The sequence below is a fragment of the Puma concolor genome, chromosome B2 (genome assembly GCF_028749965.1).
Source record: "Puma concolor isolate L17-30 chromosome B2, mPumCon1.1.hap2, whole genome shotgun sequence".
In the NCBI taxonomy this organism is placed as follows: Eukaryota; Metazoa; Chordata; class Mammalia; order Carnivora; family Felidae; genus Puma; species Puma concolor.
In genome coordinates, this window is record NC_141671.1 from 115,409,857 (window position 1) to 115,426,075 (window position 16,219).

Consider the following 16,219-nt stretch of genomic DNA (forward strand, 5'->3'; position numbering starts at 1 on the left):
GAATAGCTTACCTAGTAAAATTTTTATTTTCTAGCGATATCCTTTTGCTCAGGCAGCTGGTGTGACTTGGGTTCTATTTTAAAAAGGATAAAGTAGATATAATTGCACTTCATTTTTCCTCCTTCTCTCCTTTTCTTTCAGCAAAACCAAATCCCAATTTCTCATTTCTACACTTTTCTGAGGCTTTTCACTTAAATCTCTAACGATGAAAGTCATACATTAGTTTCTGTATTATAAAGAAGTTCCACTTATTGTGTCCTTTTGCCTATAAGATATTGTCCTAACCTTAAAGTGGTTACAGTTTAAGAAAGCAAATATTAAAACACTGAGTTTGTGGTATTTGTACACTTGATAGCATAGTAAGAAATTGGGTGAGTCATATTACCTGCTCCCTCACCACGTCACCCCTCCTTTATCACCCCTTCCACCAGAAAGCATCAAGGAAACTCCAACTGGACTAGAACTAAATGCAAAAAAAAAAAAAAAAAAAAAAAAAAAAAAAAAAAAAAAAGCTTCAATTTAATTGAGAAAACAACTAGATGATTAGCAGTGATTACCCAGGGACCAGTTCAGAGAAACTAATTTATAATGATTTTATTTAAAATTTGAAAGCTTAAAGGGCACGGAGTTAACAGATGCCGTCTAACGGATTATCCATCTCCTTCCAGCAGTGTGCTCTAAATTGGCTCTTCTCAAAACACACTCTAACCAAATGGATAAGGTTCTGTTTAAGGAAGCACAGGAAAGCTTTTCTGTTCCCCTTGGCAACTAGTTCTTCTAGGTGAGTATCTGCCTTAATTGGCAGAATTGTAGTAATTCCTCATAATTTGGGTGAAGTGATTTTGTGAGAATTCCAAGCCACACAATACAGTATCTTTCCTAAATATGGACGGTTCCATTTATAGAGCAAGAGTAGTAAGGTCATAGCTTACCTCTCACACAAATGCTTCTGGTAGTTAGTATGAGGGAACCTAGGTTTTGGTTTCTGCTGTACTTTTAGTCCTTCATTTCTCTTCTTCATGGACTTCAATAATAGCAGTCAGTTACAGTATTTTTCACAAGCAAAGTATATTTAAGTACATGTTCCCAGACTGTGTTTTAAATGGCTATGGAAGGAACACCATTCAATTACAGATCTTGACCCTCTGGAGGCACTACCCATCCTCGTGTTAGAGATGACCTTTGTAAAGGATATAAGGGAAAATACATAGTTATTTTCCCTTTTCTGAGTTGGTGCATAGTTTAAGAATATATTTCTGATGTCCGTTTTACTGACACGCCTTTCTACAGTATAGCTATTAGGACAGAGCATTTTACGTTGGATGATTAAAAAGTAAAGTTCAATGAGAAGTACAGTTACTAAAATATTTAACTTTGTGACTTTTTTCTTAAACAATTTAAAAATGTTATTACTTTTTAAAGACTTCCGTTAATTTTTAAATCTTTATTAGGATTTTCTTCGTATGTGAGCTGGTCACAGCTAACAAGTTTTTTAGTCCGGTCAAATTTCATTGGGATATTTGTTCTAACTTTGGTCACAGCACGAAGTAAACAGAAAAGTTGTATTATTTTTGTGTATGCTTGATAATAGTTATTCAGAAATTCATTTTTACAGTTTAAAAAAAGATTATCGCTTCACTGGTTACAGGAATAACTATTTCTTGTCCTAACATTTTAATTTTTGTAGGGATTAATGTCTTACATATTAATTATGCCCTATTTAGTTATTTGAAACCCTGATTTCAGTGGGAATTGAGCCCAAATGTCAGAATTTATTTATTGCCAACTCTTTATGTAGCAGCCTTTTGTGCTCATTTGTAAGCAAGGATCAAGATGCTTTGTATAGACGTCTCAAAGTCAGATGAAGATGTCTAAACATCCATTATTTTGATCAAAAAGTAATTTTCCCTAAGTAGTGCATTTAGAGTAATGATCCCAGGACATGCATTAATTCCCTACGTTGTGACCATTGTAATGAGCACAGCTTTGGGGTTTGTTTCTTTAGTTCTGAGGCCTGCTAAATATAGTCAGGACCAGTGTTACTCTATGGTACTCTGCCTACAGCTAGTCAGTAAGACTCTGGATCAAATTAAATAGGGGAAGAAACAATAGTCTGGGACTTTCTGGTTAAAAGACCATAATTGTGTGATTTTTTCAGGTGGCCTTCTGATAGCATCTGCTCATTTTGGTGCATATGTATGTGGGACAGACATAGACTACAATACAGTTCATGGCCTAGGTGAGTAGAGGTTCTAGACAGTGTTAGAGTCTTTGTTCTTGTACCAAATGTGCCTTTATAATAATTAAACAGGTTTATATGGTATTATACATCTATCTTTAGTGTTAAGGTACAGAGTTATGATATAATGTAGTTTTACTTATTTTTCCAAACAGTAAGATTTCATTGGTTATCTGCTTTTTATGAAGTGATCCAGTATGTACAAAGTGATCTCCTGGGTAACATAAAGATGGCTAAGGAAGAGCTCTCCCCTCAGAGGTATTTATGGTTTTAGTAAGAGAGATTTTTTTCCCCTTTGTTTTATAGTAAGAGATTTCTAAAAAGTTGGCAAACTACAAGGCTGTGAACTTTAGAGTTGGGAAAAAAGTTGGAGAGGGACTAGCCATTTTATTTATTTTTTAGAGAGAGAGGGCACAAGTGAGCAAGGGACAGAGAGAGAGAGAGAAAGAGAGAGGGAAGAGCTAGAGAGAAGCAGGGCTCACCCTAAGCGGGGCTTGTGCTCACCTGAAGCAGGGTTCAAGCTCATCTGATGTGGGACTTGAACTGATGAGCCATGAGATCATGATCTGGGCCGAAGTCAGATGCTTGACTAACTGAGCCCACCCGAGCGCCCAAAACAAGCCATTTTCTAATCAGCATGTCCATATTAATAAAACATACAGTTTCTTTTTAAAGATTGTCACCATTTTTTTATTCAGTAATCATATATTGTGTGAATACTAGATTAATTTCTAGTCCTTGAATACTATATCGATTTTAATTTCATAACCAACCAAAATATCTTTGAAACAGTTAAGGTGATAGTAACTTAGAAGATTCTGTGTTAGACTGAGGTTAACTTGAGACAAATATTTGCTTGCTTTTGAGGCAATTTTGGAAATTATTTTGAAATCTAGACACTTTGCTAATGTATGTATGTGATTGGATGGAATTGAATCAAACTGGAAAAATTTCTATATTTCCATATTCCCTGAATAGTACTAAAAATGTCAAGTTTCACTGATGATTTTGAAATTCTGTTCATGTTGGTATTCAATTATTGTATCTAGAATCAGCCTTTTGAACACCCTTTTTCTGTTTGTCACCCAGTTATTCTCAAGTTATTGTATTGGTAAGAATTTTCCATACTTTTCCCCCCTAAAAAATTTGATGTATTGTGCTTGATGAACAGTCTTTTTTCCTAACTTGACTATAAGGAATTTAGTATATTTATCATAAGGAAAATTGGTTATATTAAGTTCACCTAAATGGGCTATCCAGAAAAAGAGAGCAGGGAGAGTGCTAAGAATTATTCCAGTTAGCTTTTAGTAGAAGCAATATGTTTGCTTTAAGGGGATTGTCCTGTATAATTTAATAGAATTCTTATTTATGAAAATTATGTTTAAAGTTATTTATAACCTTTCAGTTTACTTGTATAGAATTCTGATTGAGGTTGAATTTTTTCAGAGCTTATCCCAGATGCTGTTAAATAGGCCCTTTGTTTCTTATGCTTATAATCTCTTTCTGTACTCTCTGAAATATTCTCAAATTTCTGCTATTTTAAAAATACAAAACCTGGGGCGCCTGGGTGGCGCAGTCGGTTGAGCGTCCGACTTCAGCCAGGTCACGATCTCGCGGTCCGTGAGTTCGAGCCCCGCGTCAGGCTCTGGGCTGATGGCTCGGAGCCTGGAGCCTGTTTCCGATTCTGTGTCTCCCTCTCTCTCTGCCCTTCCCCCGTTCATGCTCTGTCTCTCTCTGTCCCAAAAATAAATAAATGTTGAAAAAAAAAAAATTAAAAAAAAAAAATACAAAACCTTTTCTATTCCTGTAGGAGCCCTCTAGCTGCCACTATTTTCCTTTTCCTTTTGCCAAAGTGTATCTTGAAAGCTGGTATTTACTTGCTGTCTCTTTTTCTTCATCTTTCACTGTCTTCTGCCCAGTATTTTTTAACTTCTGTGCCTGCTGAAATCTCTTAGTAGGACCACAGATCTACAGCATTTGGCAGTGTTGACCTTTGTAAACCTCCCTTGGTTTCCTAGACAGTGATCTCATCAGGTGGTACTTGCTTGACTGTTCTGTCTCTGTCTCCTTAAGGCCTTGCAGTTTTCTTTGACCTGTATTAACATGTTGTTTTCTCCAGGCATCTCTCTTTGACCACTTCTCCTGTCACAGTGCATGTTATTCAGAGTCATGTCATTCTTCTTCTTTTGATTTTTAAATTTTGTTTCTATTGTGAAGTAGATCAAGATGCAGAAGAGTGTATAAAAATAGAATAACTATAGAACAAACACATAACTGCCACCTAGGTCAATAAAAATGTCATTCGTTCTTACAGGATAACTTTAAGTGCATATATTCTGGCCTGTACCCACTAAATAGCTCTTTCTGAATGATCTATAGGTAGCTGATAAGCAAGGTTGATACATCTCAAGTAAATCTCATTTTTTCCCTTAAACTTGTTTTCCTCTTGGTTTTTCTGATCTTAACAGCGTCATCATCCACTTGTGATGCCTAAACCAGAACTTTGAACTTCTTCCTTCAATCCTCATTTTAACTTTTCTTCTGTAATGTCTCCATTTTGCTTCCTCTCTCCATGGTCCTAGAGCTCCATATTTCCCAAGTTAGCTCTCTTCATTTATCATTTATCTGATTCATCACTATTTCTCTATGGGGCTGATTGCTCCTGCAGGAAAAGGACCATGTTCTTTTCAGCTCTGTATCTTACTTGTATATGCTTTGAGTTTGGTAAGTATTGAATGAGTGTTTTAAGGCAGTTTCACTTGAAAGGTGACAGAACAAGATCAGGTAGAAAGTATGTTTTACTGTTCAAAATATTTTTTGTAGTAAATGGAAATAAAAATAAGTTTATGTAAATAAAATTAATAACTTGAACAAGTTTTATTGTAAATATAGGTGTAAAGGAGTTAAAAATTACTTCTAGCTAAATGACAAGAAGTAAGAATGTTCTATTTGATTTAGTAGTTTCTGTATTCCTTTTTCTTTCCCTTCAGGAAAGGCTAGTAGGAAAAACCAGAAATGGAGAGGACCAGATGAAAACATTAGGGCAAATCTTCGGCAGTATGGTTTAGAGAAGTATTACCTTGATGTCCTGGTTTCAGATGCATCTAAACCTTCCTGGAGGAAGGGCACATATTTTGATGCAATCATCACTGATCGTAAGTTTATTTTTATACAAAAGTAGGAGTAGAATTAGTTCCCTAAAGTCACTTACACTTAAAATACAAAACTTAACACACACAAAAATGTCAGCCTTGTCTTCTCCCTACCTCTACTGTCTTCATATTTCTTTATTTTTCCCTCTTTATTTTTATAATATCCAGTCTAGTATCAGGTATTACATTTGGTAATCTCTTTTAGGCCTCTTTTAGTTTGTCACACTTTCACAGCCTTTCTTTTTTATGACACTGACATTTTTGAAGAACACATTGGTTTGCTGGCCCTCCCATGGTTTTAAGTAGAATCTTCCTTGTGTTGTGTATTCTTGGCTGGAATATTTAATGGGCAGCAATGCGTTCCTTGAGTGTCACTCTAGAGACCCATGATGTCCATCTGCGCCTCATTGGTGATTAGGTGACTTTTCACCACATTATTTGTTTTTTGCCTAGCCCCATATGGTATCAGAGAATCTACAAGAAGAACAGGTTCTCAGAAGGAAATACCAAAGGGGATCGAAAAATGGTAAGTGACAGTTAAATGCAATAGGTTACTATTTTGAAAAGAGCATGTTGTTCTTTTTAATTAGCATAGTTTAAGCCTTAAGATTTTTCATTGATTTTGAAATTTTGTTTTCTTTTTCTAGTCCAGAAAGCCATGTTCCTGTTTCCCTGAGTTATCATCTGAGTGACATGTTTTTTGACCTGTTAAACTTTGCAGCGGAGACCCTTGTATTAGGTGGAAGACTAGTCTATTGGTTACCAGTATACACACCAGAGTATGTAATATTAAATAATTTTATTTTTTAATTTCACTTTCATTATGGTATTTGTATATCTAGTATATTTTCCCCCTATTTCCAGTTGTATTCAGGGTAAATATATTTATGTTTAATGTTTATAACAGTCTTTGTTTACCTACATATGTGTATAAAACCAGCCCTTTTCTCTTATTGAATTGCTTTAACCTTTTTATTTTATATCAGAAGTTGGCAAACTATAGCCTGTGGGCCAGATGTGGTCCTCAGCCTATTTTTGTAAGGCACTTGAGCTGTGTTCTTACATTTTTAAAGAGTTGTTAAAAAATAAAAAAACAACAACAAAGAAAGACATGTTACAGAAACATATGTGGTCCACAAAGGCTAACGTACTTACTGTCTGGCCTTTTAGAGGAAAGGTTTGCCAACCACTGTTTTATACCATTTTTAACTCAGTGTCTGATAAATCATAGCTCTTCAGTAACTGTTTTGCCAGGCCACAAACATAGGTAATTTTTAACAGCTTAGTGGAGTGATTCATCTACTACTAGCTAGCTTTAAATATCTATTGGCTATTATGATCACCTTAAATTTTTTTTTTTTTTTTTTAATTAGAGCATGTGTGCATGGGAGAGAGGCAGAGAGAGAGAGAATCTTATATATTTTTTTTTTTTTTGAGAGAGAGAGAGAGTAAGGCAGAGAGAGAGGGGCAGAGAGGGAAACAGAGAATCCCAATCAGGCTCCATGCTGTCAGAGCAGAGCCTAATACTGGGCTCAATCCCACAAACCGTGAGATCATGACTTGAGCTGAATCATGAGTCAGATGCCTAACAGACTGAGCCACCCAAGTGCCCTGAGAGAATCTTAAGCAGGCTCCATGCTCAGTGAGGAGCCCCGTGCAGGGCTCAGTCCCACAACCCTGGGATCATGACCTGAGCTGAAATCAAGAGTCAGATGCTCAACCGACTGAGCTACCCAGGCTCCCTGCAATAAATCTTTTTTATTGTATTGTATTGTATTGTATTTTTTTATGCGTGAGCCGGGAGGGGAAGAGAGAGAGGGGGACAGAGGACCCAAAGTAGACTCTGTGCTGACAGCAGTGAGCCCAGTGTGGGGCTTGGACTCACGAACTGTGACATCATGACCTGAGCTGAAGTTGGATGCTCAACTGAGTGAGCCACCCAGGCGCAACATCTTTGTTAAAAACTAATACAAAATAAAAGTTGTGCATATATTTAAAGCCCTGATTATGTTCAATATTGTTGGTTTGGGTTTTATTATTCAGTAATTATTAATTATAAACAGAGCTGTATATAACAACAATGAAACACAGGATATCTTGAATAAGACAGCATCTTTAGATTTCAAAGATAGTTTAGAATTAGGTTCAAAATTTGGCTGTTTCTTCAATCTGCCATAGAAATATTTTTAAAAAATTATGTAGTTCCTGTATCTGCTATACATAATTATATAGAAAGCATTTTAGAACAGTGTTAACTTTCTGTCTTTTCAAAATGGCGGATGGTCCTTCAGCTGTTGGAAGCCGTGCTGGTTTTTGTTTTATAAATGTGTTGGAAGTTACCATGGCTTAACTTAAGTCATGCATTTGTTTATCATCTGATAAGACTGTATACATTCCTGCCCAGACTTCTTAACACTGACCTGTGATAGTCTCATTTAATCTTTTCATTTTAGAAATAAGGAAAATTACTTCCAAGGAGTGAAGTGACTTGTCTAAAGTAATAGCTAGCTAGCTAGCTAATTAGTTTCCTTATTCTCAGGGCTGTGTTCACTTAATTTAACAGTTTACCAGATCTCAGGTACCAGATCTTTATTAATATTTTCAGAGAAGAACACATTTATTTCTTTCTATACAAAAGTGGTTCCTGCCTTAGATAAGCTGAATTCCAGCAGTAAATTTTTAGAAAACTTATTTTGAGATAGTTTCAGACTTACATAGAAGTTTCAAATGTAGCACAAAAAATTCCCCTCATCCAGAGTTTCCAACCATTAATGTCATCTACTGTATCCTCCTTTCTCATTCATTACGTAATTACATACCCATTGTCATTCATCCTTTTTGAAACTAATTAAGAAGTTGCAGATAGTAATGCCCCATCACTTGTACTTCTCAGAAACCAGAACATTCTTGTCAAACCACAGTCAACCCTCCAAGTTTGGAAATCAGTATTGATAACACTGCTGTTCAGTACATGGACCTTATTCACATTTCATCAGTTGCAGTCCATCTGAGAAAATGTGCTCTATTAACCCATCTTGTCATTCTCCTCCAGTCTGGGATATGTCCCCATTCTTTTCTTTTGTGTCTTTGATAGTTTTGTAGAGTATACAGCGTATATTCTAAAGGTTGACCCTCAACCAGGGTCCATCTGATGTTTCTTTTTTATTTATTTATTTATTTTTAATATGAAATTTATTGTCAAATTGGTTTCCATACAACACCCAGTGCTCATCCCAACAGGTGTCCTCAGTGCCCATCACCCACTTTCCCCTCCCTCCCACCCCCCGTCAACCCTCAGTTTATTCTCAGTATTTAAGAGTCTCTTATGTTTTGGCGCCCTCCCTCTCTAACCCTTTTTTTTTTTCCTTCCCCTCCCCCATGGTCTTCTGGTAAGTTTCTCAGGATCCACATAAGAGTGAAAACATACAGTATCTGACTTTCTCTGTATGACTTATTTCACTTAGCATAACACTCTCCAGTTCCATCCACATTGCTACAAAAGGCCAGATTTCATTTGTTCTCATTGCCAGGTAGTATTCCATTGTGTATATAAACCACAATTTCTTTATCCATTCATCAGTTGATGGACATTATGCTCTTTCCATAATTTGGCTGTTGTTGAAAGCGCTGCTATAAACATTGAGGTACAAGTGCCCCTATGCATCAGCACTCCTGTATCCCTTGGGTAAATTCCTAGCAATGCTATTGCTGGGTCATAGGGTAGATATTTTGAGGAACGTCCACACTGTTTTCCAGAGTGGCTGCACCAGTTTGCATTCCCACCAACAGTGCAAGAGGGTTCCCGTTTCTCCACATCCTCTCCAGCATCTGTAGTCTTCTGATTTGTTCATTTTAGCCACTCTGACTGGCATGAGGTGGTATCTGAGTGTGGTTTCGATTTGAATTTCCCTGATGAGCGACGTTGAGCATCTTTTCATGTGCCTGTTGGCCATCTGGATGTCTTTAGAGAAGTGTCTTCTTTAGAGAAGTGTTCTGCCCATTTCTTCACTGGATTATTTGTTTTTTGGGCATGGAGTTTGGTGAGTTCTTTATAGATTTTGGATACTAGCTCTTTGTCTGATATGTCATTTGCAAATATCTTTTCCCATTCTGTCGGTTGCCTTTTAGTTTTGTTGATTGTTTCCTTTGCAGTGCAGAAGGTTTTATCTTGATGAGGTCCCAATAGGTCATTTTTGCTTTTAATTCCCTTGCCTTTGGAGATGTGTCAAGTAAGAAATTGCTGCCGCTGAGGTCAGAGAGGTTTTTCCTGCTCTCACATTCCTGTTTTGATGGTTTTGATGGTTTCCTGTCTCACATTCAGGTCCTTTATCCATTTTGAGTTTATTTTTGTGAGTGGTATAAGAAAGTGGTCTAGTTTCATTCTTCTGCATGTTGCTGTGCAGTTCTCCCAGCACCATTTGTTAAAGAGACTTTTTTTCCATTGGAAATTCTTTCCTGCCTTGTCAAAGATTAGTTGGCCATACTTTTGTGGGTCCAATTCTGGAGTCTCTATTCTATTCCATTGGTCTGTGTGTCTGTTTTTGTGCCAATACCATGCTGTCTTGATGATTACAGCTTTGTAGTAGAGGCTAAAGTCTGGGATTGTGATGCATCCCGCTTTGGTCTTCTTCTTCAATATTACTTTGGCTATTCGGGGTCTTTTGTGGTTCCATACAAATTTTAGGATTGCTTATTCTAGCTTCGAGAAGAATGCTGGTGAAGTTTTGATTGGGATTGCATTGAATGTATAGATTGCTTTGGGTAGTATTGACATTTTAACAATATTCTTCTACTATGAGCATGGAATGTTTTTCCATTTCTTCGTATCTTATTCAATTTCCTTCATAAGCTTTCTATAGTTTTCAGCATGGTTAGGTTTATTCCTAGGTATTTTATTATTCTTGGTGCAATTGTGAATGGGATCAGTTTCTTTGTCTTTCTGTTGCTTCATTATTAGTGTATAAGAATGCAACTGATTTTTGTACATTAATTTTGTATCCTGTGACTTTGCTGAATTCATGTATCCGTTCTAGCAGACTTATGGTGGAGTCTATCGGGTTTTCCATGTGTAATATCATGTCATCTGCAAAAAGTGAAAGGTTGACTTCATTCAATTTCTTGAATTGACTTGATTCAATTTCTTTGCTGGTTATGGGTCTGTTCAAGTTTTCTGTTTCTTCCTGTTTGAGTTTTGGAAGTGTGTGGATGCTTAGGAATTTGTCCATTTCTTCCAGGTTGTCCAGTTTGTTGGCATATAACTTTTCATAGTATTCCCTGATAATTGCTTGTATTTCTGAGGGATTGGTTGTAATAATTCCATTTTCATTCATGATTTTATCTATTTGGGTCATCTCCCTTTTCTTTTTGAGAAGCCTGGCTAGAGGTTTATCAATTTTGTTTATTTTTTCAAAAAACCAACTCTTGGTTTCATTGATCTGCTCTACAGATTTTTTTAGATTCTGTATTGTGTATTATTTCTCTTCTTCTGTTGGGTTTGGGGTGTCTTTGCTGTTCTGCCTCTATTTCCTTTAGGTGTGCTGTTCGATTTTGTATTGGGGATTTTTCTTGTTTCTTGAGATAGGCCTGGATTGCAATGTATTTTCCTCTCAGGATTGCCTTTGCTGCATCCCAAAGCGTTTGGATTGTTGTATTTTCATTTTCATTTATTTCCATATATTTTTAATTTCTTCTCTAATTGCCTGGTTGACCTATTCATTCTTTAGTAGGGTGTTCTTTAATCTCCATGCTCTTGGAGGTTTTCCAGACTTTTTCCTGTGGTTGATTTCAAGTTTCATAGCATTGCGGTCTCAAAGTGTGCATGGTATGATCTCAATTCTTTTATACTTATGAAGGGCTGTTTTGTGACCCAGTTTGTGACCTATCTTGGAGAATGTTCCATGTGCACTTGAGAAGAAAGTATATTCTGTTGCTTTGGGATGCAGAGTTCTAAATATATCTGTCAAGTCCATCTGATCCAATGTCTCATTCAGGGCCCTTGTTTCTTTATTGATCCTGTGTCTACATGATCTATCCATTGTTGTAAGTGGGGTATTAAAGTCCCCTGCAATTACCATATTCTTATCAATAAGGTTGCTTATGTTTGTGATTAATTGTTTTATATATTTGGGGGCTCCCATATTCGGTGCATAGACATTTATAATTGTTAGCTCTTCCTGATGGATAGACCCTGTAATTATTATATAATGCCCTTTTCATTTCTTGTTACAGCCTTTAATTTAAAGTCTAGTTTGTCTGATATAAGTATGGCTATTCCAGCTTTCTTTTGACTTGCAGTAGCATGATAGATAGTTCTCCATCCCCTCACTTTCAATCTGAAGGTGTCCTCAGGTTTAAAGTGAGTCTCTTGTAGACAGCAAATAGATGGGTCTTGTTTTTTTTATCCATTCTGATACCCTATGTCTTTTGGTTGGAGCATTTAGTCCATTTACATTCAGTGTTATTATTGAAAGATATGGGTTTAGAGTCATTGTGATGTCTGTAGCTTTCATGCTTGTACTGATGTCTCTGGTACTTTGTGGTCCTTGCAACATTTCACTCACAGAATCCCTCTTAGGATCTCTTGTAGGGCTGGTTTAGTGGTGATGAATTCCTTCAGTTTTTGTTTGTTTGGGAAAATCTTTATCTCTCCTTCTATTCTGAATGACAGACTTGCTGGAGAAAGGATTCTTGGCTGCATATTTTTTCTGTTCATCACATTGAAGATTTCCTGCCATTCCTTTCTGGCCTGCCAAGTTTCAGTAGATAGGTCTGCTACTGCCCTTTATGTGTCTACCTTTGTAAGTTAGGGCCTGTTTATCCCTACCTGCTTTCAGAATTCTCTCCTTATCCTTGTATTTTGCCAGTTCCACTATGATATGTCCTGCAGAAGATCGATTCAAATTACGTCTGAAGGGAGTTCTCTGTGCCTCTTGGATTTCAATGCCTGTTTCCTTCCCCAGATCAGGGAAGTTCTCAGCTATGATTTGTTCAAGTACAGCTTCAGCACCTTTCTCTCTTCTTCTTCTGGAATTCCTATGATATGGATATTGTTCCATTTGATTGCATCACTTAGTTCTCAAATTCTCCCCTCATACTCCTGGATTTTTTTATCTCTCATTTTCTCAGCTTCCTCTTTTCCCATAATTTTATCTTCTTTTTTAAAAATTTTTAAAAATGTTTTTATTTATTTTTGAGACAGAGACAGCATGAGCAAGGGAGGGGCAGAGAGAGAGGGAGACACAGAATCTGAAGCAGGCTCCAAGCTCTGAGCTGTCAGCACAGAGCCCAACACGGGGCTTGAACTCACGGACTGTGAGATCATGACCTGAGCTGTAGTCGGACACTTAACTGACTGAGCCACCCAGGCGCCCCACATAATTTCATCTTCTAATTCACCTATTCTTTCCTCTGCCTCTTCAGTCTGTGCTATGGCTGCCTCCATTTTATTTTGTACCTCATTTATAGCATTTTTTAGTTACCCATGACTAGGTTTTAGTCTCTTGATCTCTATAGCAATAGATTCTCTGCTGTCCTCTCTGCTTTTTTCAAGCCCAGCGATTAATTTTATGACTATTATTCTAAATTCTTGTTCCATTATGTTGCTTAAATCGTTTTTGATCAATTCGTTAGCTGTCGCTACTTCCTGGAGTTTCTTTTGAGGAGAATTCTTATGTTTCAGCATTTTTGGTAGTTCCTGCAGTAGCTCCAAACTGCAGGGCACTTCCCCTGTGCTGTCCAGAGAAACTTGTGCTGGTGGGCGGGTCCGCAGTCAGACCCGATGTCTGCCCCCAGCCCACCGTTGGGGCCACAGTCAGACTGGTGTGTACTTTATCTTCCCCTCTCCCAGGGTCAGGTCTCACTGTGGAGTGGTGTGGCCTCTGTCTGGGCTACTTGCAGACTGCCAGGCTTGTGGTGCTGCTTCGATGCGATCTGGCATATTAGCTGGGGTGGATCCACAAGTGTGCAGGGGTGGGAGGGGCAGGTTTAGCTAGCTTTGCTGATGGTGGTCCCCTGCAGCACCAGGAGGGAGGCAGGCCCATCAGAGGGATGGATCCACAGAAGCACAGCGTTGGGCATTTGCACGGTGCAAGCAAGTTTGGTGACAGGAACTGGTTCCTTTTGGAATTTCAGCTGGAGGATGGGAGAGGGAAATGGCGCTTGCCAGCACCTTTGTTCCCCTGCCAAGCTGAGCTCTGTCTCCCGGGGTTGACAACTCTCCCTCCGGTGTCCTCTAGCCCTCCTGCTCTCCGAGCAGAGCTGTTGACTTTTAACATTCCAGATGTTAAGTCCCACTAGCTGTCAGAACTCACAGACTCTGGCCCCTCCGCTTTTGCAAGCCAGACTTTGGGGGCTCTGCCTTGCCCAGTGGGCTGCCTCTCCACCGCCCCGGCTCCTTCCCATCAGTCCGTGTAGCATGCACTGCCTCTCTGCCCTTCCTACCCTCTTTCATGGGCCTCTTGTCTACGCTTGGCTCCGGAGAGTCCGTTCTGCTAGTCTTCCGGCGGTTTTCTTTTTTTTTTTTTTTCCACGTTTTTTTTTTTTTTTTTATTTATTTTTGGGACAGAGAGAGAGCATGAACGGGGGAGGGGCAGAGAGAGAGGGAGACACAGAATCAGAAACAGGCTCCAGGCTCTGAGCCATCAGCCCAGAGCCTGACGCGGGGCTCGAACTCAACGGACCGCAAGATCGTGACCTGGCTGAAGTCGGACGCTTAACCGACTGCGCCACCCAGGCGTCCCATTCCGGCGGTTTTCTGGGTTATTTAGGCAGATGTGGGTGGAATCTAAGAGATCAGCAGGGTGAGGTGAGCCCAGCGTCCTCCTATGCTGCTGTCTTCCTGTTGATGTCTCCCTCCATCTGATGTTTCTTTTAGGACCAGATTCAGGTAATGATCTTGGTAGGAATACTACAAAAATTATACTGTGTTTTTCATGCACTGCATCGTGGGGCACACAGAGTTACCTGCTACTAGAGATCTTAAATTTGATCATCTAGTCCTGTTCTCTGTCAGGTTTCTCCACTGTGAGCCATCATTTTCTCCTTTGATTAGTATTTCATCAGGGGAGATATCCCAGTATTACATCACTATCTTGTTCATCCAGTCACTATTCACATTGTCAACTCCATTGTTTACAACCACCACAATGATGACTTTTCTGTTCCATCATTCCTTCTACATTTCTAAGTTGGCATTCTACAGTAAGGAAGAGTTTTCCTTTCTTCCCCTATTTGTTTACTAATTTATTAATTTATATTTTTATGGAGTGCTTAATTTATACTTTTATGGATGCTTGTATTATTCACTGGGCTATAATTTATTATTGTCACTATTTTGTTGCTCAAATTGTCTCAGATTTGATCAGTGGGAGTTACTTTGAGGTGGTTCCTCTGTCCTTTTGAAATATTCCCATTAGTTTTTGTGTACTTATTATTTTTTGGCATTTCTGACTGCCCACTATTTTGTTGTTTTGTATTTAATTATAATTCAAGTTGAATGTGCTTAAGAATATCTTTTGTAGTTCTTTTATTTATTCCTTTCTCTTTATACAAAATTAAATTGGAGGTACTTTTAAGTATTTTTAATATTTCTAAAGACCTTACAAATGGACATTGGATATTTTTTTCAGTGACTTCTCAATTTTAATAATTTTCAACAATGAGAAATTTCCAAATGCATATAACCAAAGGGATATTTTATTTTATTTATTTTTTTTTCAGATTTATTTATTTATTTATTTATTTTTTTATTTATATATGAAATTTATTGTCATTTGGTTGGAAATTGGTTTCCATACAACACCCAGCCAAAGGGATATTTTAGAAGTAGAAAAGGGATACATGCTTTTATCACTTTTTTTTTTTTTTTTTTTTACCCTAGATGTTTATCAAGGGAAAGCTCTCATCTAGGTATGTGTCTGATGCACACATGGGAAGACTACTATGGTATTTACTTCCCTGACTTTATCTCTCAAGAAATTTATGTCCATGTTCTCCAATGTTCATAATTAGGCTTCTGTTGTTTTACCCTCCCTGTACTTTTTTTTCCTTTCTATTTTTACTTTTATTTGCATTTATTTTATGCAGAATTTACTCCTGGGACATAATTTTTTGTTTCTTCTTAAAAAAATTTTTTTTAAATGTTTATTCATTTTTGAGAGACATAGAATGCAAGTGGGGATGGGGCATAGAGAAAGAGGGAGACACAGAATCTGAAGCAGGCTGCAGGCTCTGAGCTGTCTGCACAGAGCCCGATGCAGGGCTTGAACTCATGAACCATGAGATCATGACCTGAGCCGAAGTTGGTTGCCTAACTGACTGAGCCACCCAGGTGCCCCTTCTTCAGTTTCTTCTGGGGTATATTTTTGTTCTGTGCAACCTCCTCTTCTGGTTTGGGAACAGTCTGCTCTTTTTCAGTAAGGATTATCTCACTGAAAAGAGATCATCTCACTGAAAGTGTGGCAGGGAGAGCTCATGTATGAGTTAATCTGACTGTGAGCCCTGTAAGTTCCATGCCACATCTTGGGGTCTTTGTTCAGCTAGATGTGCTCAATGACCAGAAAATCTGCATCTAAACCCTTAAACTCAGCATTACTCTCTGCATTTTTAAGCATGTGCAATAAAAATTCGGCTCTCTTTTTAGGCCACTGACCCTGTGTGCAGCCCCACTCTCTGGCCTGGGCACACCTACCACTCTGCCATTGTAGCAATGGAATGGCACACATTGCTTCTGCAAAGTGACATCCTTCAAATACTCGGTGGCTTTTCAGATATGCAAACCCTTGATGGCCTGGGAAGTTTCACATGTGTTCTTAAAGTGAACATGATGATT

The 16,219-nt window shown here is 38.1% G+C and overlaps 1 protein-coding gene across 4 annotated transcripts in view; it reads left to right on the forward strand.

The window, feature by feature from the left end:
* The window catches only part of TRMT11 (tRNA methyltransferase 11), a 59,401-nt gene that overhangs the window by 18,021 nt on the left and 25,161 nt on the right, over positions 1-16,219 (forward strand). For 3 of the 4 annotated variants that reach the window (XM_086707773.1, XM_086707775.1, XM_086707772.1), the window contains 4 exons: positions 2,159-2,239; positions 5,230-5,394; positions 5,845-5,917; positions 6,039-6,170. In XM_086707773.1, the coding sequence (XP_086563899.1) occupies positions 2,159-2,239; positions 5,230-5,394; positions 5,845-5,917; positions 6,039-6,170 (451 nt within the window). The remainder of the gene's footprint in view (positions 1-2,158; positions 2,240-5,229; positions 5,395-5,844; positions 5,918-6,038; positions 6,171-16,219) is intronic. The other variant, XM_086707774.1, reaches the window with a different exon arrangement.